At 41.7% G+C, this 25,645-nt stretch overlaps 1 protein-coding gene across 2 annotated transcripts; it reads right to left on the reverse strand.

Annotated features, from left to right (window-relative positions):
- Positions 1 to 11,277: 11,277 nt before the first annotated feature.
- On the reverse strand, positions 11,278 to 24,996 carry mapk6 (mitogen-activated protein kinase 6). 2 transcript variants are annotated; one of them, XM_037690381.1, is made up of 8 exons: positions 24,845 to 24,996; positions 20,540 to 21,346; positions 20,145 to 20,462; positions 15,276 to 15,420; positions 14,794 to 14,958; positions 14,519 to 14,714; positions 14,158 to 14,275; positions 11,278 to 14,067 (listed from the first exon to the last, which is right to left on the reverse strand). In XM_037690381.1, the coding sequence occupies exons 2-8, from the start codon at positions 20,774 to 20,776 to the stop codon at positions 12,973 to 12,975; spliced, it is 2,274 nt and encodes a 757-aa protein (XP_037546309.1). In that variant the 5' UTR covers positions 20,777 to 21,346; positions 24,845 to 24,996; the 3' UTR covers positions 11,278 to 12,972. The 2 variants fall into 2 exon arrangements, with proteins under 2 accessions (XP_037546309.1, XP_037546301.1); XM_037690373.1 differs by lacking the exon at positions 24,845 to 24,996 and adding an exon at positions 22,133 to 22,243.
- Positions 24,997 to 25,645: the final 649 nt, after the last annotated feature.

Raw genomic sequence — 25,645 nt, forward strand, 5'->3', positions numbered from 1 at the left:
CTAGAAACCATGAGAGAAAATGGCGCTCTACTAATGTTGAAGAATTTTATTTAACTTGGAAAGATAGTCTGCTAACATATAAAAAAGCTCTCCGTAAAGCTAGAACTTTATATTACTCATCTTTAATAGAGGAGAATAAAATAACCCTAGGTTTCTGTTTAGTACTATTGCTAGACTAATTAAAAGTCCCATTTCTGTTGGACCATGTATCCCTACAACTACAGGTCCTTCTCAGAAAAATAGCATATTGTGATAAAGGTCATTATTTTCCATAATGTAATGATAAAAATGAAACTTTCATATATTTCAGATTCATTGCACACCAACTGAAATATTTCAGGTCTTTAATTGTTTTAATACTGATGATTATGGCACACAGCTCATGAAAACCCAATATGCCTGTCTCAAAAAATTAGCATATCATGAAAAGGTTCTCTAAACAAACTATTAACCTAACCATCTGAATCAACAACGTAACTCTAAACACCTGCAAAAGATTTCCAAGGCTTTTAAAAACTCCCAGCCTTGTTCATTACTCAAAACCACAATCATGGGTAAGACTGCCGACCTGACTGCTGTCCAGAAGGCCATAATTGACACCCTCAAGCAAGAGGGTAAGACACAGAAAGAAATTGCTGAACGAATAGGCTGTTCCCAGAGTGCTGTATCAAGGCACCTCAGTGGGAAATCTGTGGGAAGGGAAAAGTGTGGCAGAAAACGCTGCACAACGAGAAGAGGTGACCGGACCCTGAGGAGGATTGTGGAGAAGGGCCGATTCCAGCCCTTGGGGGACCTGCGGAAGCAGTGGACTGAGTCTGGAGTAGAAACATCCAGAGCCACCGTGCACAGGCGTGTGCAGGAAATGGGCTACAGGTGCCGCATTCCCCAGGTCAAGCCACTTTTGAACCAGAAACAGTTTCAGATGAGGCATCTCTGCTGCTGAGTAGTCCAAAGTTATGTTCTCTGATTACAGTAAATTTTGCATTTCCTTTGGAAATCAAGGTCCCAGAGTCTGGAGGAAGAGAGGAGACACAGAGTTCACATTGCTTGAGGTCCAGTGTCAAGTTTCCACAGTCAATGGGGTGCCATGTCATCTGCTGGTGTTGGTCCACTGTGTTTTATCAAGGGCAGGGTCAATGCAGCTAGCTATCAGGAGATTTTGGAGCACTTCATGCTTCCATCTGCTGAAAAGCTTTATGGAGATGAAAATTTCATTTTTCAGCACGACCTGGCACCTGCTCACAGTGCCAAAACCACTGGTAAATGGTTTACTGACTATGGTATTACTGTGCTCAATTGGCCTGCCAACTCTCTTGACCTGAACCCCATAGAGAACCTGTGGGATATTGTGAAGAGAAAGTTGAGAGACACAAGACCCAACACTCTGGATGAGCTTAAGGCCGCTATCGAAGCATCCTGGGCCTCCATAACACCTCAGCAGTGCCACAGGCTGATTGCCTCCATGCCACGCCGCATTGAAGCAGTCATTCATGCAAAAGGATTCCCGACCAAGAATTGAGTGCATAACTGAACATGATTATTTGAAGGTTGGCATTTTTTGTAATAAAAACACTTGTCTTTCATTGGTGGGATGAAATATGCTAATTTTTTGGGACAGGCATTTTGGGTTTTCATGAGCTGTATGCCATAATCATCAGTATTAAAACAATTAAAGACCTGAAATATTTCAGTTGTGTGCAATGAATCTGAAATATATGAAAGTTTCATTTTTATCATTACATTATGGAAAATAATGACCTTTATCACAATATGCTAATTTTTTGAGAAGGACCTGTATAAGTAGTGATGACTTCATGAAATTATTTATGAATAAAATTATTTTAATTAGAGAAAACATTCAAACCATCTTTCCTTCTACTATCTCTAGACCCCTGTCAAATGAGGCAACTTTAAAAATTTCACTAGAGCCTGATTTATGTTTGGACAGTTTTTGTCCTGTTGAGCTCTCTGAACTGTCAAAAATAATAATCTCATCCAAACCATCCACATGCCTGCTAGATCCCATCCCAACCAGACTGTTTAAAGAGGTATTTCCCCTAATTAATGTCCACATTTTGGATCTACTTAATTTGTCTTTAATGGATGGTTATGCACCACAGCGTTTTAAGGTTGCTGTAATTAAACCTTTACTTAAGAAGTCTGACCTGGATTCAGAAATTCTGGCCAACTATAGACCTATATCTAATCTAACTTTCATCTAAAAAATTCTAGAGAAAATAGTTGCAGGTCAGTTGCGTGAACATCTACAAAGAAATAATCTGTTTGAAGAGTTTCAGTCAGGGTTTAGAACTTATCATAGCACAGAAACAGCACTAGTAAAAGTCACTAATGATATTCTCATGGCCTCAGACAATGGACTTGTGTCTATACTGGTCCTGTTAGACCTCAGTGCTGCAGTTGATACAGTTGATCACAATATTTTACTACAGAGGCTTGAATATGATATTGGGATTACAGGAACAGCTCTAAAATGGTTTAAATCATATCTATCTGATAGATTCCAGTTTGTAAATGTAAATAATAAATCTTCTTCATACACCAAAGTTAGTCATGGAGTTCCTCAGGGCTCAGTGCTTGGGCGAATACTCTTTACTTTATATATGCTTCCATTAGGTAAAATTATTAAACAGCATGGGATAAATTTTCATTGTTATGCTGATGACACACAATTATATTTGTCCATTAAACCCAATGAATCCAATCAGCTACTTAGACTACAAGCATGTCTTAAAGACATAAAAACCTGGATGACCCTTAATTTTCTCCTGTTGAACACAGACAAGACTGAGTTTTGGTTTTTGGACCTGAGCACCTTAGGAATGAATTTTTCAGTCTTTCTCCCTCCTTGGATGGCATTAATCTGTCCTCCAGCTCTAATGTTAAAAGTCTTGGTGTTATTTTTGATCAGGACATGTCTTTTATCCCCCACATTAAAAACTTTACAAGAACTGCCTTCTTCCACCTGCGTAATATCAATAAAATTAGAAACATCTTATCTAAAAATGATGCAGAAAAACTGGTCCATACATTTGTCACATCTAGACTGGACTATTGCAATGGTTTGTTATTGAGTGTCCAAATACTTCTTCAAAACGTCTTCAGTTTATCCAAAATGCTGCTACCAGAGTCTTATCTGGAGTTAGTGGGAGAGATCACATCTCTCTAGTTTTAGCTTCTCTCCATTGGTTCCCTATCAAATCCAGAATAGAATTCAAAATCTTACTTCTAACCTACAAAGCTCTCAACAACCTAGCTCCATCTTGTATTACAGATCTTATTGTTCCATATTTGCCTAACAGAGCACTTCGCTCTCAGACTGCAGGTTTACTTGTGGTTCCTAGAATTTACAAAAACAGAATGGGAGGCAGATCCTTCAGTTATCAGGCTCCTCTCTTGTGGAACCAACTTCCAATCCCTGTACGTGAGGCTGACACATTATCCAGTTTTAAAAATACGCTTAAGATTTTCCTTTTTGCTAAATCCTATAGTTAGGGTCGGCCTGGGTTTCCTGAGCTGTCCCTTAGTTATGCTGCTATAGACTTAGAATGCTGGAGGACAAACTGACCACCCTTTTCACTCTGCTACTGTCTTTACTTACTCTGCTCAACATTTGTAATTATTTTTTCTATCCTTAACATGTGTTTTTTGTTTTTGTCTTTCAGGTACACCTGGACCTATACCTTCCTGTCCTCTCAACCAGCCGGTCAAAGCAGATGGCCACTTGTCCTGAGCCTGGTTCTGCTGGAGGTTTCTTCCTTTTAAAAAGGGTTTTTTCCTTTCCACTGTTGCCTCTGTGCTTGCTCAGGACGGGAGACTGCAACGAAGCCAAGATTCAACTTGTCTGCTGGATTCCTTAGATAGAGAACTTTACTAATTGGCTTTTATGTTTGTGAATGTTTCTGTAAAGTGCCCTGAGACAACTTTGTTGTGATTTGGCGCTATATAAATAAACTGAATTGAATTGAATTTTGATGTTCAGTAGTCATCTATCTGTATAACCTCCCAATATGAATCATCTACTGATTGTTCACAGCCCAACAGCATGGAAGTAATACCCTCATGGCACTGACACAAGATGATATCAGGAAGACTATCATTAAAAAACACTTAGATAACATCATCCAGTAGCCTACTGAAAATATCCATTTTACATCTTCCAGTTTAGCTAAACATCTTTAGGCATTGCATTGTACTCTGGGTCAAAACTATACATTTCACAAAACTCCATTATGCTTTCAGAATTAACCCAAACGTTAAACTATTAAATTATTATACAGTACTTTGATTTGTATTATGATTTGTATTTGATATTTGAAAATGGATGTCTTTCAAGTTCCTGTTCGGGTACCAATTTTTCTACTTTGGTTATTTGTTAATGTTGTACCAATAAATATAATTTACCTGGGTTCTGATAGAAGTTTACTACCAACCAGTTCTGTTTATTACAAGTTACTGGACTGAAACACATCCAAATTCATCATACAATTACCTTTAACATAACATTTGTCTGGTGTAAACCAAAAACACATTCACTCTTGAACTTGAATGGGATGCACACAATGAAGACAAATGGTACTTGTCTCTTTTTTTTAATATAGTCCTTCTCTCAGCTCCTTAAATAAAAAATAAAGTTTACCAAGTGGTCCAATCATTGTCCTCAACAAAATAAATAAATAAAATAAAATAAGTGCTGGCCAGCAAAAGAGTGTTTATATGGAGCTCCGTGTGTTTCTGGTGCATACACACAAAAAAAAAAAGAAGGTGAACGGTGTTGTCGGAATGGAATTGAGCACCAGGAATGATGGTGGCAACTGTCCTCCTCCATAGTTGCAGGAAACTTCAGCATCTCTCTCCAATATTTGTCCACTAGCTGCAAAATATCATATGAGCAGGCATAAAGAAGTCATGCAATGTGCAGAATGTGGACAGAGACACCCGGCTCGTCTCTGCAGCAGCTCCAAAAGTCCAAGTCGGTGAATCTCACTAGAAGCTGCAGTCGAAAAACTACCGTAAAATGATGTTGTACTTAACCTTAAAGGGGCATTACAAACAAAACTAAACAATACTAGTACGACAGAATAAACAGAAACAAAAAGTACAGCTGTTTGTTACATCAACACTACTGCTACTATAGCTAGTACTATGTCTACTAATACTAACATTACTACTGATAATACTAATACTAAATACTACTGCTAATATTACTATATACTATACTAATACAACACTACTACTGCTAGTACTACTATGGCTAGTACTATGTCTGCAAATACTTCTTGTGCCAACACTACTACTGCTAATACTAATGCTCAATACTACTACTGCTAATATTACTATAACTAGTACTACATCTGCTGCTTTCGTTCATTCAATCTTTATATATACAGGTTAGTCTCAATGAGCCTCGAGGACTCATTTATAAGAGAGACGTGTTTTTAACAAAGAACACAGATGAGGTACAGACAACAATAGACAATCATATAAAAAGCATATAAAATGAAAAGTAAATAGAAGAAATATAATTTAAAAAACAGCTATATTATAAAGCAATGTAAAATACTAAAAACAGGAACATGTCTGCATTGGTATTTGCCAGCAACTTAACAGCTGCTTAAAATCTCTTAGAGAGGTCAAAGTCAACAACTTCAGATCTTTTTGCAAGGAATTCCAGGAAACTTGAGCGGAGTAGGAGAAGGCTGTTTTGCCAAGTTCAGTTTGCACTGAGGGAACACTGCAGGTAATGATGTCCTGAGAGCGCACGCTGTATCTGCACTCACAAAGTGACATGTAGGAAGAGATATTTGAAGGCAACAGACCAAGAAGTGATTTAAAGATGAAAATGTACCAGTGAGAGAGTCTGTGCGAAGTTAATGATGACCAGTTAACCAGTGAATACAGGGTGCAATGAGCCAGTCATGAATCTTAGTGCACCATGATAGACATCGTCCAACATCTGCAAGGTGCTTGCAGGAGTGTTCATGTAAATAATGTCACCGTAGTCCATAAAATATTAATTGCTAATGAAATACTAATATATATATATATATATATATATATATATATATATATATATATATATATATATATATATATATATGCAATACTAATAATAAAATACTGCTGCTAATACTATGCTAACACCACTACCTCCAATACGACTACTACAGCTAATATTACCATGGCTAGTACTACTTTGTATTACTTGTATAGAAATAGTAGAGTGTTGTATGAATGGGTAAATGAGGGTACAAACTGTAGTGTAAAGTGCTTTGAGTATCTTCATAACATAAAAAGGTGCTATACTGTATATAGTAAGTACAGACCATTACCATTTACCATATCTGCTAATAATTTTCATTTCTAACACTACTACAGCTAATAATTTTAATTAATAACTTTTCACAAACAATAGAATTGATCTGGTTTTACTGTAATAGATTTATGATTTAATAAAAATCAGCTTGTTATATTGTTTCTGATGTTTTATTTATTGTGTTTTACTGTTTGTCTTTGCTGACTGTGACATCCCGTGTTTGTTTTCTCTGTGAACGCAGGAATCATGTGAGACAGGTGACTTCAGGTCAGACAGACTGGAAACACAAACAAAAAAAAAACGGATGTCTCATTACTTATTTTCCATTTTGTTGTCATTTATTCACAGCTCCCCACAAGACCTGCAGACCTTTGGTCCACCATCCCTTATTTTTCCAAAACAAAAAATGACCTTTCTCTGGAAGTGGATTTTTCCACCGCAGATCGTTACAACAACTAACATTTGTTTGGATTGTCGTGTATCATTTAAAATACTCACTATATCCTGACAGGGACTTTTTGTCAATATAATGAATTTCTAAAGACGTCTCAGGAGGAACCACAGCAGAGACTGGACCAGAAGCTTCATGTACTTTGCTTTCTGGTACCTCAGGTCCAACATCGCTCATGAATTAACGACAGAAATGAATAAATATCCTGGTTCAGAGTGCAGCAAATCAAAACATGATGTTCCTGTTGGAGCGGAACATTAATAAACCCTGCAGAGGTCAGGAAAACAAGCAGAACACTGGATGAAATCAGCAAAAAAGTTGAAATGACCCAAACAGAAGCTAAAATCAACTGAACACAAACTAAAGGCTAAAAAGCAGCAGAACTGAAGCTAAAATTAGCAAAGCTAGCTAAAAATCTAACTAGTGAAACATGGTCAAATGAGTAAAGCAGTGGTCATAATAAACAAAACTGAATATAAAGCCTCCTTGAATCACCATCTTATCACGGTGAAGGAGTTTGTGCGCCTGAATGATTCTAGGAGCTATGCTGTCTGGGGCAATTATAATTCCCCCATGTAGGGTCTCCCAAGGCAGATTGGTTTTAGGTGAGAGGCCAGACAAAGAGCAATTCCAAAGACTTATATGGACAAATAAGAACAAGGAACTCAGTGTCCCTTGCCCAGACATGGGTTACCAGGGCCCCACCCTGGAGCCAGGCCTGGGGGACGGGCTTGCCAAGGAGCGCCTGGTGACCAGATCTTTACCCATGGAGCACGGTCGAGCACTGCCCAAACAAACAACATGGGTTACCAGGGCCCCACCCTGGAGCCAGGCCTGGGGGACGGGCTTGCCAGCGAGCGCCTGGTGACCAGATCTTTACCCATGGAGCACGGTCGAGCACTGCCCAAACAAACAACATGGGTTTGCATTTCTGTGGGCCCACCACCTGCAGGAGGGATCATACAAGGTGGGTGAATGATGCCACAGGCAGTGCCCAAAGGCGAGGGAGGGTCTTGGCGTTCTGACCCTTGCTTACCAAAGCTGGCTCTTGGGCCATGGAACGTAACCTCTCTGGTGGGGAAGCAGCCTGAGGTTGTGAATGAGGTTGAGAGGTACCGATTAGATATAGTTGGGCTCACCTTGATGCACAGCATGGGCTCCAGAACCAATTTCCTCTAAAGGTGATGGACATTATTCCGCTCTGGACTTGCCCATGGTGTAAGGTGACCAGATTTCTGAAGTGAAGTCTGGGGTCATTTCCAGCTCGGAGTCCAAAAACAATGACATTTTATCAAGATGAAATTAAAAACAGGGACAGTTACAGTTTCATTTATTTTTACATATTTATTCATGTTTAAACAATAAAAATCAAATATAACAGCAGGAATGTGTCTCTCCACACTGTTAACATTTCCTAAGAGTAATAAAATTAATAAAGTAATAGTAGTAGTAATAGAGTACTAAAACGGGGGGAGAGTCAAGGGTACATACTAGTGAGCATGCATACCTTGTGAGTGAATGAGAACATGTATGTACTTACACAGGTGTGTATAAGTACACAGTGAATGCAGCACATCAGACTGAGGAAGTCTTTCGGATGAAAGACGAAACGTTTCTACATTTTTTGTTGTTGTTTTGCTTTGGTTTTTTTGAATGTCCAGAGGACCAGATTTAACTTTTTTTAGATTTTTCAGCCTGGATTATTGAGCATGCATCAGGATACACAGTGCATGGTTATGTAGCTGATGTGTATTTATATTGTGTGTATGTGCGAGGTGAGTTAAGGTCAGGTCACTGACATGAACTCATCTCTGGTTCTGTGAGGCCTCCTCTGTCTGAAGAGATGGTGACCATGGAGGTCTGGAATAGAAGAAGAGCAGAAAAGGTTACGCACAAAACTGAAAGAGCACAGATAATAGTAAAGAGCACAGATAATAGTAAAGAGAAATGCTTAAAACATGAGAAACAAGACAGAATTTAGTAATATGATTATATACCTATTATTTTCTTTTTATTTGTTCTTCCACTTATTTCATCATCACTCAAACAACTCTGCAGCATTGTGAACTCTGTGCTGGTCCATTGTAGTGAAGAGAGAACTAAGCTGTAAGGCGAAGCTCTCTGTTTACCAGACGGTCTACATTCCTACCCTCACCCATGGCCATGAACTCTGGGTAGTGATGAGTGAATGAGATCATAGATACAAGCAGATGAAATGAGTTTCCTCTGCCGGGTACTCTCCCTTAGAGATAGGGTGAGAAGTTCAGTTAATGTATCTGGAAGAGACTAGACGTAGAACCTCTGCTTCTCCACATCGAAAGGAGCCACTTGAGGTGGTTCGAGCATCTGATAAAGATGCTTATTCTTGGGTGCCTCCTATAGGGATGTGCTTCGGTCATGTCCGACTGGGAGGAGACTCTGGGGAAGACCCAGGACATGGTGGAGAGACTATGGCTCTTGGTTGGCCTGGGAACGCCTTGGGGTTCTCCCAGAAGAGCTAGAAGAGGTGGCTGTGGAAAGAGATGTCTGGGCCTCCCTGCTCAGCTGCTGCCCCACGACCCGACTTCAGAATAACTGGAAGATAATGGATGGATGAAAATAAAGCTAAACTTTGTCAAACAGATGTGAAAATTAGCTAAAGAAATGCTAAATTAGCTCAACAAATGCTAAATAAGTGAACCAGACGCAAAAATTAGGCAGGCATGGGGAAACAGTGGTCACAGTTGTGCCTCACAGCAAGAAAGTCACAGGTTCGCCTCCTGGTCTTTTTGGCTGGAGCTTGCATGTCTTCCTCGTGCACGTCGGTTTCCTCCCACAAGGCTACTCCTTGTTGTTCTCTAAAAGTTATTGAATCAAATGTTTATGAATAGGTAAACGTTGATGTTTAACAACCTGTTAAAATACACCAGAATGCAGGAAATGGCATCTACTTTATTCAAAATTTTATGGAGGAGGACCCCCAGAGACCCCCTCCACACACACACACACACACACACACCTCCTGCACTATTTGCGTTCTGGCATAGTAGTTTGGTTTACAAATGAAGCACTGACATGACTCTGTGTGGTTCAACTGTTCAAGTAAAAATGTGCTAATATTAAAGCTTTAAAAGTGAAGTTTTATTGTGAAAGGCAGGAAGTTCTATGGTTTGGAGGCAGCAAATCTCATTGCTGACCTATGACCTTTCAGGCTGACGTAGTTACTGGACTAAAGCAGATGAAAGGAGCTTACCCCTTCATTAAACTCAAATCAAACAACAAAACGTTAACATTTAATTTATAATACAGTAAACCAAGAAAAGGTGTAAAAACCATCTTAAACAGGAGACACCTCAAAGTGATTTTAAAAAAAAGTTTAGAAAGCAGAAACTGACCAACAGTGAAATAAATCATTTGTTAGTCAAGCCTGAATTACTTTCTGAAAATCTTAACAGATATCTTTAAGGAGGAGTTCCAGCGTGAAGAACTGTCACGTTCTTCTTTAACAAGGAACTAAAGATCAGGAGATGGAGAGGAAACCACAGAAACGCATTTGATTTGAAACAAACTCTCATTTTGATGCAGTTTTCACTCGAGGCCTGATCCCTCGGGTTTGCTTTGGCACCAGGAGGAAAACATTTCAGAGCTGGACTTGTTTTTCTCAGCAGGAAGTGTCGGCAGAGAAACGATGATTTTAGAAAACCTTTTGTTCTTCATTTCCTGATGTAATGTTTAAACGAAAGCTGGTTTGCTCAGAGGATCGAGCCAAGAAGTTCTGATCCTGTGCATTAACGTGGTTCAGCTGAGGACACCGGACCGAGTCAAGGAAACAACGTTTTAAAAAGAAACAATTCTCTCACACACACCTACAATTTAGTTACTGTGACCCAAACAAGGAGAATTTTAAGGAAGGAAACTGGAGAACCAGGAGGAAATCCACTAGAACATGTAAACTCCACACACATAGGCTGGGGGATGAACCTGTAACCGTCTCAGAGAGGTGACGGTTCCAATCACTGTACCACCGTGCTGCAGACATCTACACATGTACATATTTTGGATTTGAATTAAAATAACTTCCTAAGAAAACCTCTAAAAAACACAACAAACCTGAGCAACTTTATGCTGGATTTTTTTTTCTGCAGTCCATCCATCATCTGGTTCTGGACTCGGGTCTTGGGACAGCAGCTGGATCAGAGAGATCCAGACCTCTTTCCACAGCCACCTCTTCTGGGAGGACTTCACGGTGTTCCCAGACCAGCAGACAGTCTCTCCAGTGTGTCCTGAGTCATCTCCAGGGATCTCCTCCCAGTTGGACATGTCCAGAACCAGAGCTAGGGAGGTCTCTCAGCTACTACCACGCCAAACTTCAACATCTGTACAACTGTTTTTTTGTTAAGGTGGGTTGGCTGTGGCAGCCATCTTGAATCAGGTTGATTTCAACAATTACTTTGAAAGCTTGTTCTTAAAATCCATCCCTGAAGAATGAGACGAGAATAAAGAAACTCTTTGCCAGTAAATTTTATTTTGATATCTTGTAGAACAGAGAAACCAATGATTACAAAATAAAAGTCTGTAAGTGTTCTACATGCTACACCTTAACCTAATTCATCATGCTTGCCTGAAAAAGAAAACAATTAAAACAGACGTTACAGTCAACATTACTCTGATGTACCTTCCTGTCGCCTCCATGCTTCACTTTGGAAAAAAAACAAAAACAAAACTAAGACTTTTCGGCGCTTCGTCCAACCAGACAGAAGTTTTCCCACTAAAGACTGAAACCACCAAGAATTAAAAAAAAAAAAAAAAAAAAAAAGATACCCATATGGATACTGATGAAAAATGGAAAGCTTCTCCAACACAACATGAATTTTGCATCTTTAAAACGAAGGAACATCCTGACGGTGCCGAGATGAAAACTGAAGTTTGTCCAACTCTTCGGTAATCATGTCGACGTAACACAAGTTCATCAAATAAATATCGCACATCTGCTAGAAATAAATAATGATTACTGAAAACACCTCACTATGTTAAATGCTGAACGGAGGACGTGGTCGGAGACCGCTTCACTTCATGGGACGAGGACGTAAAGCACTAGTGTGTCTTCGAGTGTCTCTCACGGCTGTTACCTTGAGGTAGATAACACATTTACATTGAACGATAATGGTTGCTGCTGGCATCATGTGTCAGATTTACAGTATGAAAGGGTTCAGGAAGCTTTCTTTGGGGAAAAACCTTAAAGTCAACAAAACCCCGGATACCCACCCCTACGGTTTCTTCCCCGACAGATTTTATTCCAACCCAGGAAAGGCTGTTAGAAAGCACTTTAAAGGCCCATTCGGTCGTTAGTCTGCCATCCCTCGTCATGTCACATGAAATAACCCTCCTGCCTTCAACTACAGTACGTTCAGGAGTGACATGAAGGTTTCAGGTGGATCTGACCCGGCTGCGACTGTTGGGACACAAGTTGGCGAACAGCTCTCATGGGGGAGTCTCCAAAAAATGTCTTTGCTCAGTCTCACCATCTTACCGCTTAATTTTTTTTAAATGAAAGAATATAACAATTTTTACTTAAAATAATGAGACCATGGGTGACTTGAACCCTTTCCAGTTTTTACAGGCGTCTTAAACCCGTCTGAATTTTGCCAAAAGCATTTAAGAGTGCTTAGATCTGAATTCTGACACCTGCAGGGGAGATCTCACACATCCAGGCAAAAATAAGACATTTTTGGAAAAACTCATTTAAATCTGCCTGTTCATTTTAAGGCATACTTCCTGTAGATTTAACCATAAACGTGGAGCGGCTCCCAACGTGCGCATGGCCTTGAATACAGTTTTTATAAGGCATGCACTAAAATCTGATTTTTTAAATACTAGCTACCCCAAAACACAGAATTCAAATCAGACTGTAACGTAAACTTCTGGTACTTTTTAAGACTCCAACTCGTGTGGAACCGTCGCAGCCCAGTGAGGTACCAGCTTCAGCGATGACGGCGTAGACAATAACTCAAAGGCCCGGTGATCAAGGCTCAGAGTGATGACAAAAAATAAACTTAAAAAAGAACAAATCACCTCTCAATTTCAAGAAACAAAAGTAACGACAATAAAAAAAGGTATGAAATGATTCAAGTACAATAACATACCATGTTATAAAAAATAAAAACAGAACTGCCTACATTACGCACTGAGGGAAGATACAGATTTTCCATTAATTCAGATGCTTGAAGATGCTGCTGTAGGTTTTGTGAGCGATCTGCGGAGAGCATTTGACAGCGCAAGGCGTGAGGGAAGCCTGGATGGATTTTAGAGGCAAGTCATCGGGGCCGTCAAAGCCGGGCAGGGCCAGAGAGTCCAGCTGCATATTGAGAACGATCTCTGCACTACTGTCCAGGAAGCTGTCGTCCAGCTCTTTCACCACCAAGGACTCCACCTCTGAGCTGGCCACCGTCTCGGCCACGCCCTCCTCCTTCCGGCTGAACAGGCGGTCCAGATAGCTGGTGTAGGTGCTCTCCTTCTGGAAGTGGTCCACGTTACGAATGTCCCAGCATGCTTCATCTATCAAGCAGCCGGGCTCTCCGACTCGTTCCTCAGAGCTCAAGTTTTCCCAGGGTTTAGCGGGCCAGACGCAGTCTCCAGCGACGACCCCAAAGCCTCCTCCGCCTAACTGGGCAAGGTTTACCAGGCACTTCTCCTCCTTCTCCTGACGTATGGTCTTTGACACGGAGCTGGAGCGCGGAGCCTCCAGCTGGGAGACGGAAAAGTTGAGCTCGTTCAGGAGGCCCACCTCGCTGAGCAGGGTCACCTCTGAACACGGTTCTGGCTGCAGGCTCAGTTTGATGGTGCTGGCGATGAAAGAGTCAAAGTCAAAGCCTTGGTTCTGCTGACTCTGAGGCCTTTCTGTTTGATGTTTCTCTTGGATACTGTCCTTCTCTACAAAACTTGGGGTCTTCTCTGCCTCCTGCAGTGCGATCTGGGCCTTGACGAGCCCGTTCTTCTCACACTTGGACTTGGCCTTGCGGTCAGCCTTCTCCTTGCTCTGCTGCTCCTTCCAGTTGGAGAGGTCGATGATGAGCTTGGGTTCATAGTAGTGATTGACTTCGCTGTCCCTCCAGATCAGGTTTTCCAGGTATGACGGCGACACGGCCTTATAGTTGCAGGTGTGGCTACACTGTACGTCACAGTACTTGTTCTCATGGTGCTCGTCCTGCCACGATCGCTCCGGTGGGTGTCGGATTGAGTAGTCGAAGGACGGCTCGTCCAAGAACTTCTCCCGGTCTCCATCGGTGTATTTACGTGGATCAACCTGAACACCAACAGACAACCGCTGCCGTTTATGTCAAAACTCTAAATACCTGACAGCAAACATCTGACCAGAGCCGTGAAAATCACATACCTGGACCTCCTCTTCATCTGTGACGTCAGAGACGCCCCTGGGGTCAACTTGAACTTCATCTGGGTCATGGGTGCTGTGCAAGTGCCAATCAGCCTCTGAGAACTGGCTCTCATGATATCTAATTCAACCAGTGAGAAGAGGTCATGTTACAAATTAAACTCTGCAGCTTTGCAAAAAAAATAAAAATAAATAAAAAATAAAAGTTTCTTCTGTCCAAACGTTTTCTATAAAAGGTCAGTTTTTAATACACAAGAATACATTTTCAGATTTATTTTCATAAAAGATTGCGAAAGCAATTATATATGAAGCCGGTCACATAGTCCTGTGGCTCATCTGAAATGAAGTCGGTGTTCAAACCCACCTGTCCCAGGTATGGCTGTGGCTCTGGTCCATGAGCAGGATGTCATCTACTTCGTCCTCAATATGAAAGGGGTGCAGAGAGACGGGCTCGTCCAGGGGGAAGGAGTAGTCGGCCATATAGGGGTGGGCCAGGGCCTCCTCTGCAGTCAGACGATCCATGGGGTTAAAGGTGAGGATCTTCTCCAGAAAATCCAGGGCTGCAGGAGAAAACCGGGCTGTAAGAGGAAACGCCAGACCTGGCCCTGAGCCCTCCTGAACTCGGAACGTAGCACTCACCCTGCGGACTGACGTCAGGCAGCAGCTTGGCCAGCGGCGTGTGAGGCTTCGACATGTCGTTGCGGATGAAGACGGGGATGACACTGTGGAGCTCCTGCCGGTCTTCTTCGCGCAGGACGGGGATGGACTCCAGGATCAGCTGCATCTGCTCCAACTCGTGTGCTCCTGAAACACACGGCGGGCAAACGGTAAGGTCGGTTCTTAGAAAAGTTGCACAACGTCTGCTGGACTGAGGTTAGCGAGGCTAAAAGTAGCAGATCATGGGAGCAAATGTTTGCCCTGAGCCCAAATCAGGGCGGTTTTACACAGCTGCATTTGATTAAAAAAAATAAAATAAAAAACTAAGAATAGTGAAAGCACATTTGTGTTTTATCTAAACACACATTAGGACAAACAAACCTATATATTCACCAGAGTTACAGAGACGGCCTAAAACACAGTTCTGTCTGTTTAAAAGTTTAAAAACCCAGTCTAGGTTTTACCTGCAAACAGCGTTTTCCCGGTGAGCATTTCGAAGAAGATGCAGCCAGCAGCCCACATATCGATAGCTTTGGTGTAGTTGTTGGGAGAGAGCAACAGGCGGGGAGATCGGTACCACTTTGTGACAAGACCTTCAGAGAGGTGGCCCTGTGGAGCAGGAGACCAGATAGATTGGACTCTTTGTCTGGAGAACAGAACAGTCGGAGTCTAAAAGTTATCTTTGAGCTCCGAATAAGCGTTTATCAGAGGTTTTGTGCACATTCATAGATATGATTCAGACGGCTGTGAGCCTGAAGAAGCACAGCCATAACATTATCACCCTCCACCAAAAGGCAGCCAACAATCTGTCGGCAAGTCAGTTTGAAAAATATCTCATGAACCAACATATTTCAAAGAAACTCCAAGAAAGCAATCAGAAGTGCATCTACAACCGATTTAACTTTGAATCAACCTGATTCAAGATGGCCGCCACAGAATGACACAAAAATGGCCATAACTGTCAGTTTTACAGAAAGAAGAAAAACAGCGTGGTAGTCCTCTAACACAAGAGTGTCCAGTCCTGGTCCTGGAGGGCCACTATCCTGCATGTTTCAGATGTTCCTCTGCTCCAACACACCTGATTTGAATCAATGGGTGATTGATGTGTTTCTGCAGAACTTGAAGACTTGCTGAGGGTTGGATGACCTTTGAAATCAGGTCTGGTGACACTAAATGTCCAGAATATGAACAACACCGAGCAAGCAGCACATTTGCATAAACTCTTTGCGAGCTAGAGTTACGGAAACTACTGCCACACAGTTCTGAGTCACCGACTGGTTTCCAACAGTCCCAGCCCGGTGTGAAACAGGAAGTGAACTTTTAAGTCCCTGTGTGATTGCTTCGATACTTTCTCTGTGCTGATAATGTCCACAAGAGAGCAGGAAGACCGAGTCCAGAGGACAAAATACCCAGGGGTAGAGGGGATCAAACCCATGAGGCCATGTCAGCAATCTGAGAGCAGGATAATCCCACCCACTCCTCTGTATCACTAACCTGCTCTCCTCTCTCAAATCGTCCCTGATCAGTCACAGGACACTGAACACAAAAGGAACCTGACTGGTGTGTGTGTGTGTGTGTGTTTGGGGGAGGGGAGGTGGTAAAACAACACTGTTGCTCCTTTCCCCCACATGCAGTTTGTGGTGAGAGCCAACTGGTCAGCTCATGGCAGAGACCAGCTCCTGTTTCTTCCTTAATTTAGCTGCTGGTTGTTGAAGTCACACCATTCTGAGACGTGTGGCTGCTCTCCAAGCTTACGGTCTATAAAACTGCTTTGCAATTGATGAATGCGACTCCACTCGGCTCTTCTCTTCTTGATTCTTCTCAGGTGGAGGTAATGTGCTACTGTGACCAGTTTCCCCACTCTGTGGGTGGGATCGTAACTGGTCATTGTGTTCAAACCACTCCTCCCACTATGGTCCTCAATCAACCTATAATCGGACTTCAATTTCTTTAACTTATCCCGGCACTGCTCATAAGTCCAGGTGTAGCCATGCTGCACCATCATCTCCAGTAGCGCTCTGTAAATGTGCTCGTTTTTTGTGGCGCCGTCTGTCAACACAGTGAGGAAGTGGAGGTTCAGATGTAGTTTTCGGTTTTGCTGGGTGGGTCATCCAGTGTGACGTAGCTCTGCTGGCCAATCAACAGCTGCTGTCTGCTGACATCAGAATCATCACCACAGAGCAGTCCGCTCAGAACCACAAAAAAGGTGGTCCAATAAAACCGGGCTGAGTGGAGGTGGTACCGGCTGTGGGGACGCCCTTAACTGGTGCAGTGTGGTGTGGAACTGAGGAGAGCTGAGACAGTAGCAAAGAGCCATAAATGTGGAGCAACATCAACTGAAGACGTGCCCCTTCCTCCAGGTACATAATCCTTTGGTCTTGGAGCAGGTTGTAAAAAGAGGTCAAGCAGAATTAAGAAGGTTGTGCAACGAACAAGTTCCACACAACAAGATTCAGATTCAGATACTCTTTATTGTCGTTCGCACCACATGTGGTACATGTAGTGGAGCAAAATTATGTACAAGAGCTGCACAAAACCCGTTCTGAGAAACTTCTAAAGCTAAAATGTGATGGAGGTTCTGGTGCAAAACAGGCAGACAGTCGAACACAAAGGGATGTAAAATTCAGTTAGCATGTTGCATAAAAACCTTTTCTGTGTCCTGTGGACTCTGGAATTTAAGGATTTGTCCACTAGCTGAGGCCATAAAACACATCGTTTGCCTCTTACTGATGTCAAAGTGGGCCACTCACCATAAAAACACACTCATTAAAGCATTAACCGTCTCAATGAACAAGCCAACCACTTCATCTGGATCAGAACAAACCGTTTTATGACTCAAATGGGCCGTCTTGGTGTGTCTCAACTTCCTGGAGCTGCTGTAACCACATGTCGGTAAACGCAGGTGAACAATGAAAAAGAGGACACGCAGGCCTACTTTTGTTTCCAGGATTATTCCAGTACCAGATGACTAAACTATCGATTTCCTTTACGGTTCAGTTTTACTTGCTTTGACACTGAATGTAGGTAAACCATAAGGCTGTTTTGATACTTCTAGCTCATAGCTTTTATTACTTCAAGGCTTTTCAGTTTCAGCAGTCGTTCAGCGTTTACATCTAGGTTATTTCATAATACTCAGAGACTGCAAATTTTGCAGTAAAGTGTAGAAACTGTGCAGATGTAAAGAAATTTAAGTAAAAATCTCACAAAGCATCTGGTACTGGACGAGCCCGCTGCCGGCCCAAAAACTAGGTCAGATGCATTGTGTGGCAAGAAGGACCTCAATGAACCCTCTTCTAGATCACTGAAATTTAACACCGCAACTCATATTACTGAGACCGCTTGTGATTTTAGAGTAAAAACATTTTTCAGAGTTCATTTTAAGGCAACTGCTGTATTCAAGAACTAGTAACGAGCTGTTTCAAGTCACAGAACCGGTGCTGGTAGTGTTACACCCACTGAAACCGGACGTTGGAAGGCAGAACACAACTGGAAAAATGAACCCGATCGTCTGAGCGAGGTCCCCCGAACGAGACAAAGAGCTGGCTGGAAAGAGGCGGGGGTCTGGGCTGGAGAAGTTGAATGAGTGCACGTGCATTTTTGTCATTCTTGATCCCGAGCCAACACACGGGGCAGCCTCAAAGCTCATAGAGGCAGGCACAGACACATACTGGATTAATAAAAGCCTAACAAAGAGGGTGGGAGGAAGGAGGTGAAATTAAAACAACTGCCACAAAAGTAAAAACAGATCAAAACAGCTTCACAAAAAAAAAGAAGCTGTTTACAGCTTTACAGCATGGACTTGGTCAACCAGCCGCTGCCTCACACTGTGGGGGGAGCAGAACTGCCTCGGGTGGTTTCTGCAACAAGCACCAGCAACACGTCGCTACGCCTCCACCATCACAGAATAACACTTTAATACAGAAACGATATGTTTATTTTTATAAACAAGCTTTTTTTTTGGCATGGATCAACAACACACGCCAAACAAAAATAGATTTTCCTTACAAGTGTGAACATTTCATCCAGAAACCAGAGGTGATCGGGGTTCTGCTGTAGCTTCACATCAGCTGTGATGTTCTCAACAAACACTTTTAAAACTCATTAAAAAGAGACTTGTTTTTATACTTCATGGAGTTATAACATCTTTTGTTTTCCATATTTAGCCTGGACTGTGTTTTACTCCAACTTTAATTATTTTGTACAAGTTCTTTGCATATTTCTGAACTTTTAAGAGCCACCTCCCTTTCTGATGCGTTTAAATTAAATTGGACGGAGTCAGAGTTATCTGTTGGAGATAAATATCTGAAAAAACGCTCACGTTATAACCATTAATGCTTTTTCTAAGGCTGATTAACAGTGTCAGCCATGTTGAATGGGTTTGTCAAACTGAATCATTTGTAAATGTAATTTTTTGATAGAGCTTGTTGTAAGGGTAACCCCACCTGTCTGCATGTTTCTCATTACACAGATCTCACTTCTCACCCCTCTCTACCACACGAAGATGCAACGTCTTCAACAGGCATGACTCATGATCACGCAGAACTGAAAACGTGTCAGTCTTCAAATTATACTAAACAACTGTCTCAACCGCGAGGTCCTGTCTGGGTTCGGAGCGTGAGCTTGCTCCAGATCATCTGATGACTAATCTGAGACACGTGCGAGCATCTGACCGCCTCAAAGGCGACCCAACAGAGACCGGGGTGGGGTGGGGTGACCTGGATTTCCTCACATCACACCATCCTACTGCTACAAACTGGACTTTCCTTATCTCTTCACAAAACGAAAGCAACACGAGCCTTTCAGCTGACTACAACCAATGCATGGTGAACCAGACCTTTCTGAGATAAAGAAGAAAAACATTTAGATTCTGAATGAAAAACTCCCCTCAAAACAATTATGTATTCATATTTTACTATTCCCATAAAACTTCAAAGTTTGCATTAAAAGTTGATACAAGATGAACTGGGCCTGCTGTCGTGAGCAGTTCAGATGTTTCATCTTCCTCCATTTTAAGCCTTGACTGATAAAACAAATGTTTATTTCTCGTCAAACATTTATGTAATGGGAGAAATAGTTCTACAGGGTTAAAAAAATGTTAATCTTCACCCATGAGAAAGGAAACAGAGGCGTTACCTCAAGGAACCACATCCTGTTTTGTTTACTTCCTGCTCTGAAGAACCACGTCACCCGGGGGAGCACCACATCACCGAGTAATAAACATCCCACAGCAACGCAACAAAGCTCCGCTTCAGAGCAGAAAACGCAGAACAATGGAATTTATAGCCGTTATAAACAGTTGTGGAACTTCAACAGTAACAGCGGTGTCGCCCTACCTTGTGGGAGTAGTGAGGATCCATGATGCGGGCCAAACCAAAGTCCCCAATCTTCAGTACCAGGTCCTCTGTGTTGACAAACAGGTTGGCAGGCTTGAGGTCCCGATGCAGGACATTAGCAGAGTGGATGTACTTAAGGCCTCTCAGGAGCTGGTACATGAAGAGCCTGGCGTGGCCCTCAGACAGAGAGCCCCTCTCCAGCAGCTGACAGAGATCCGTCTCCATGTACTCCTGAACGATGTAGACAGAGTTCACCTCTGTCAACGACGCCACGTCTTCTGTTAGACTGCGGCCGCAGGGGCCCAGGGTCTCAAACACCTGACAGCAGATAGAAACATCATTAAAGCCAGATAAACAAACAGGTATTTTGTTTTATTTCAACCTCCAAACTGTACCTTGACGATGTTGTCGTGATCAAGGCGCCGTATAATCTTGATCTCCCGCAGAGCGTGCTTCACACTTTGGGGGTCGGTCAAGATGATTTTCTTCACGGCCACACGCTTGTCACAGTCGGTGTCGACCGCCGAGAACACCAGGCCATTCCCTCCATAGCCCAGAGGCTTCAAGTCCATGTAGCGAGAACCCAAATCAAAGCCATGGATATTCATCAGGGACTCAAACTTTTCTGCCATTACGACTGATATGAAGGCTTTCAGCTTCTTACTCTGATTTTGCTTTTAGAAGCCCAACTTTAACGCTGAGGAGTTTGTATAAAAATGTCCCCTTTCCTTCAGAGGATGAGCTAACTAACCCTCAAATGGACGACTACCAAGTCCCCCTGGCTAACCGTCGCTGTCAAATGTGCAGCACGAATGCGTAATCCGTTTTTCTTTCCATTTTGAACAGAACAGCTCCAAGTAAACTAGTGTTTATATATGCAATGGAATGGACTTTAAAGCCAATTAGAAGGGGGAATTAAAAAGGACTGGGATCAAATTAAACTATAAAAGCGTGTAGTTACATCCTCGCAGTGCAAAAACATTCAGTGTACGACTGGTCCTGAGCAGCTTCATATGAAATGTGCCAAAGAGCACAACTTCTTTTAATTCTTTAATTTTTTTTCTTTCAAGTTACCTGATCTATAAATTTGAAATGAGTCTGGCCTTTAAGTCTTTAATAAAATAGATCACCCTCAATGATCAGGTGGCTCAAGCTCGCCACAGTCGCAATCAAAGCTATCCTCCATTTTAGTTGAGTATACCCTGAAAGAAAAGACAAAAAAAGGGAATTAATTTTAATTGGTGGCATGAAAATATATTTATTTAAAAAATTTAACCACAGCTCCATTTTTAAGCTTAAAAAATTGCTGGAGGCTTTTAGGATCGGTGTTGTGTCGAGATGTGTTCCTCCACCATCTTCATTCCGTTCGCTCATGAAAGGCGGGGAAACGGATTTCGACAGGGGACAAAATTCGTCACAACACCAGCTAAAGCTTAGCCCCTCCTCTACCCGGTAAGCTTGCTAGGCCGGTTCGGGAGAATCGATAAATTTCGAAGAAAACCCACAGTGGTCCGATAAAATTAGAATACAAGATAACGCAGTAACACCACACGATAATGACCATTAAAAGCGTTTGTGCTGACGATATACCGCTTGTTTCGGCCTTTGTCAAATAAAAGAAAAGGCCGGCGGAGAAAAAAAAAAAACGAAAAGAACGGAGTCAAGCCGCTCACAACAGCTCCGCCGACTTAATTTATCACAAACCAGATAATGCCAGATAATGACATACACACCAACCAACAAAGAAAACATTTATCTTTAGACATTGAGAATGTAATAGATGTAAAGCCCAGCGTTATAGAGAAAACCGACAATAACGCGAACAAAGAAGCCGTTGTTGGCGGAAGGTTTTTGACTACGTGGTACAGCTTTCATAAGCAACACAAAGCCGATGTCGACAAAAAGGCTCAAAACGGCCAAAAATCCGCTTTGAAATTACACATAGAGTGAGCGAAATGTCGGGGGTCAACGTGTGCCCAGTTACTTACAGTCCTTATTCGTGGCATTGGTTGAATTTTAGTCTAAATCAGACCCTGACTACGACAGACAGCGCTCCGCTCCCTGGACTCTGCGGATCTGCTGCATTCGCCATTTAGGCTGGATGTGAACGGCTGTGGTGACGTGACGTTGATACGTTCATGGACTGTCAGAAATATTATGACAAGACTGATCAAAGAAAAAGATTTACCCGTTTATAAATATAAATTATAGTTCTTTTTACATTACCGTTAATTTACTATTACGCATAACTAATTTATCGTATTTTATAGTAATATATTAAATTTGACTTTAATTTACTGGTGATTTTCAGTAAATTATTGTTTTCATTATAAATGGGAACTACATTATTCATTTATTTCCCAAAAGCATTGCTCTCAGCAGCTTATAAAAACATGGTTATTCTTTAATAACTTAAACAAAACCATAAAGGCTTGTGTTGATTTTGTCCGTTTGCACTTTCGAGTCGGTTTTGAAATTTAAATCTCCGAGCAGCGATTGAACGCTTCACGAGCCATTCAAAACATTTGTTAGATGTTTTAGGTCACGCGACAGTGGTGCGTTTGCAGTCCCGCTCGATTATTGCAGCATTTAAACAGAAAACACACACACACAAAAAAAACAAATCCAAACAAAAATAAATTCAATTCATGAACAGAAAACACGGGTGTTGCGTCACTGCTGCATCAGAAATTAGCTATTTAAAAAACAAAAACAGACTCAGGAGTAAACATTGAAGCATGTCAGTAGAGGATAAACCCCAACATTTGCTGTCATTCGTGTTTTGGAATGCATCAAGGGCCTTATCCTTGTTTAAAAAGAACGTTATGCAAGAAAAACTGCTGCAGGACAGATGCAGAGACATTTATCAGAAACTTAGGGTGGAACTATGTTTTTTGAATATTATTTTCTATCAAAACCATTAATAACAACATAAAATGTAGATGTAGTTTTCTTTCCATTCATTTTTATAGCTTAAATTTACTGCTGTTTGTTTCTTCTCTGCGTTTAAGCTGTTGTTTTCATGTACTTGCTCCAGGTGACATCTGTTAATCTGCCTGTTTGTTTTTGCTTTTGATAGGAATTAATGTTGTTTTCAGATTTTAGCGCTGGATTGCATCCGACTATCATCCTGTCAGTGAGAAAATCCTCCGGTCAGGTCATTTAGTGCAGCCTGCGGATTTAAAACATCCATCTGGCGCTGAGATAACAGTGTCTGATACCCTCCTGCATCGTATTTCCATAACAAAAAGGAAACAAATGAAGGAAATAAAGATCCCCCTGCTCATATCTCTCATCCAAACCCTGTCCAGACCCTGTGGATGCTGGTCCATCCTCTCTCTCCGTATGCTGTGAATGGATGAGCGGATGGTGGGCGGGGATGCAGGGAGGCAGCATCACAGCCGCAGCATCAGCATCCGCAGACTCACCATGTGGGAGTCCATGTGTCTGAGGCTGCAGATGGCTCCTCCTGACCGAGGCGTGAAGAAGGAACATTGTGAACCCGACCTGGTGGGTGGAGAAGTGCGTCTGTTTGGGTCCATACCAGCAGGAGACAGAAACATAACTCAAAAGGCTCGTTTCCACCATGGCTTTTAATCTGATGGTGATGTTTTAAAAAAAGATTTTTTTGCTCCGTCATGGTTCCTAAAGTTATGTAACAGGATATTGTGTCCCATTTTAAAAACAATGTATTGCCTTTTTTAAAGAAAGGAGATGACCTTAATGCAATTTTTAAATAAAATCTGTTTATTGCAGCAGCTAAATAGCTTCTATGAGAATATGTTTTCCAGGGAAAAAGCAAAAGAACAAAAGATCAATAAGAATATTTTTTTGTTTCCTTGAACTTTCAGTAAAACTATACATCATTAATGCCATGTAGTTTAGATTTTATTCACTAGTTAATTCATCTTAAATTATATTGTGTGATTTGTTTTGGCATAGAATCCAGCTAACTTAAGTCTGAAAGCAAAAACTTAAAGTTCAGTTTTAAGTTTTTGCATTTGTGTCACTTTTTCCACCTGAAATAGATATTATAACTCATTTTATAAACAATTTGTTGGTTTTATTAAAGGAAATACTTTGGTTTTTTTTTTACTTTTGAGTTGTTTCTCTTAAATGATTTGTCTGTAATCCTTTATTTTGTTTGCTTTTAATCCCTGATTAGCAAGACAAAAGAGAGATTTTCTGATTAAATGCTTCTAGATAGTTCAAAGGTGTTTGTGTTTGAACTGTGTCCTTATCTGGCTTATTTGCAGGACTTGCTGACGGTTTGTAATAAAAGTTATGTAATATTTAAATAATCAGATTAAGATGCGGGTGCTCTTTGACCTGATAAATCCAGGTTATGAAACGATCAGCCTTCCATGAGCTAATCTGTCATCCCGCTCCATCTGATTGTTCTGTGAGTCCAGTGTGTTCTGAGGCTCCAGGTCTTCTTACACAAGACAGAAGCTCATCTGACAGGGAGATGTCTATTTTTGCAGCCACACGTTCATCACGCCACCATCATCCCAACCAAAACAAACAGTTCCTCTCCTGCAGGGTCAGAGGAGGTGTCAGGTTCTGCAGACCACCTGAGTCAACTCTGCAGATCCAAATCTAGCATTCCATCTGTTCAATTGGTTAATTTCTGCATGAATTCTGCACAAAAACAGACACACTTCCCCCCTTCCTGTATGACTGATGATCAGTCCACTCACCGAGGATGAAAACCTCCGGAGACATGATGAAAACATGAAGTTATTCCACAGAGGAGAACTATTCGTGCATCCACCGAGTTATGTCCACAGTGAGGAGTGGGAGGCCGAGTCCTCAGTGCTTGTTGGTGTGTTTTCTTGCTCCACGTGCCTCCGGCTGTGAGGTGGAGCTCCGTGGAGCAGTAATATATGGAGCAGTTGGAGAGGGGAGGAGACTGCTCCTGCTTGGTTTTGTCCATCAGCACCTCCTCTTCCTCCCCTCCATTCATTCAGCCGGCTTCTCTGAAACTTGTTCATTTTTTTAGTTTACATGTTTTTTACTCCAGAGCTGTGATTTATTACAAAACAAAACAAAACAAGATAATCTGTTAAAATTATGTACATTTAGTCTGTTCATATAAGAATTAAAATATGGATTTGAATAGTTTGAAAGATGAAAAGTAAATATTTAAAATCAATTTCAGCTTGAAGGAACGCATATCTCCCGCCTCCTTCCACGCCAATGTTTTAACTAAAGACGACGTGTGATGTCTCAGCCCTCAGAGTTTGTGTTGGGGATGACTCTCAGCTACTACCACACCAAGGATTAGCTCAATGTCTGCCGAGCTGTGGCGGCCATCTTGAATCAAATTTACTCCAAAATTTTACGAGTTTTAAGTTGACATCCAATTATCATTTTCTTTATGTTTCATTAAAATCCTTCCTTTGGTTCAGGGAATATTTTGCTAACAGACAGAGACATGCACAAAGACGATTACATTATCACCCTCCTTTCTTGGCGGCGGGGAATAACAAACTGATCAG

Source organism: Nematolebias whitei, chromosome 2 (genome assembly GCF_014905685.2).
Source record: "Nematolebias whitei isolate Nwh7 chromosome 2, NemWhi1, whole genome shotgun sequence".
Lineage (NCBI taxonomy): Eukaryota > Metazoa > Chordata > Actinopteri > Cyprinodontiformes > Rivulidae > Nematolebias > Nematolebias whitei.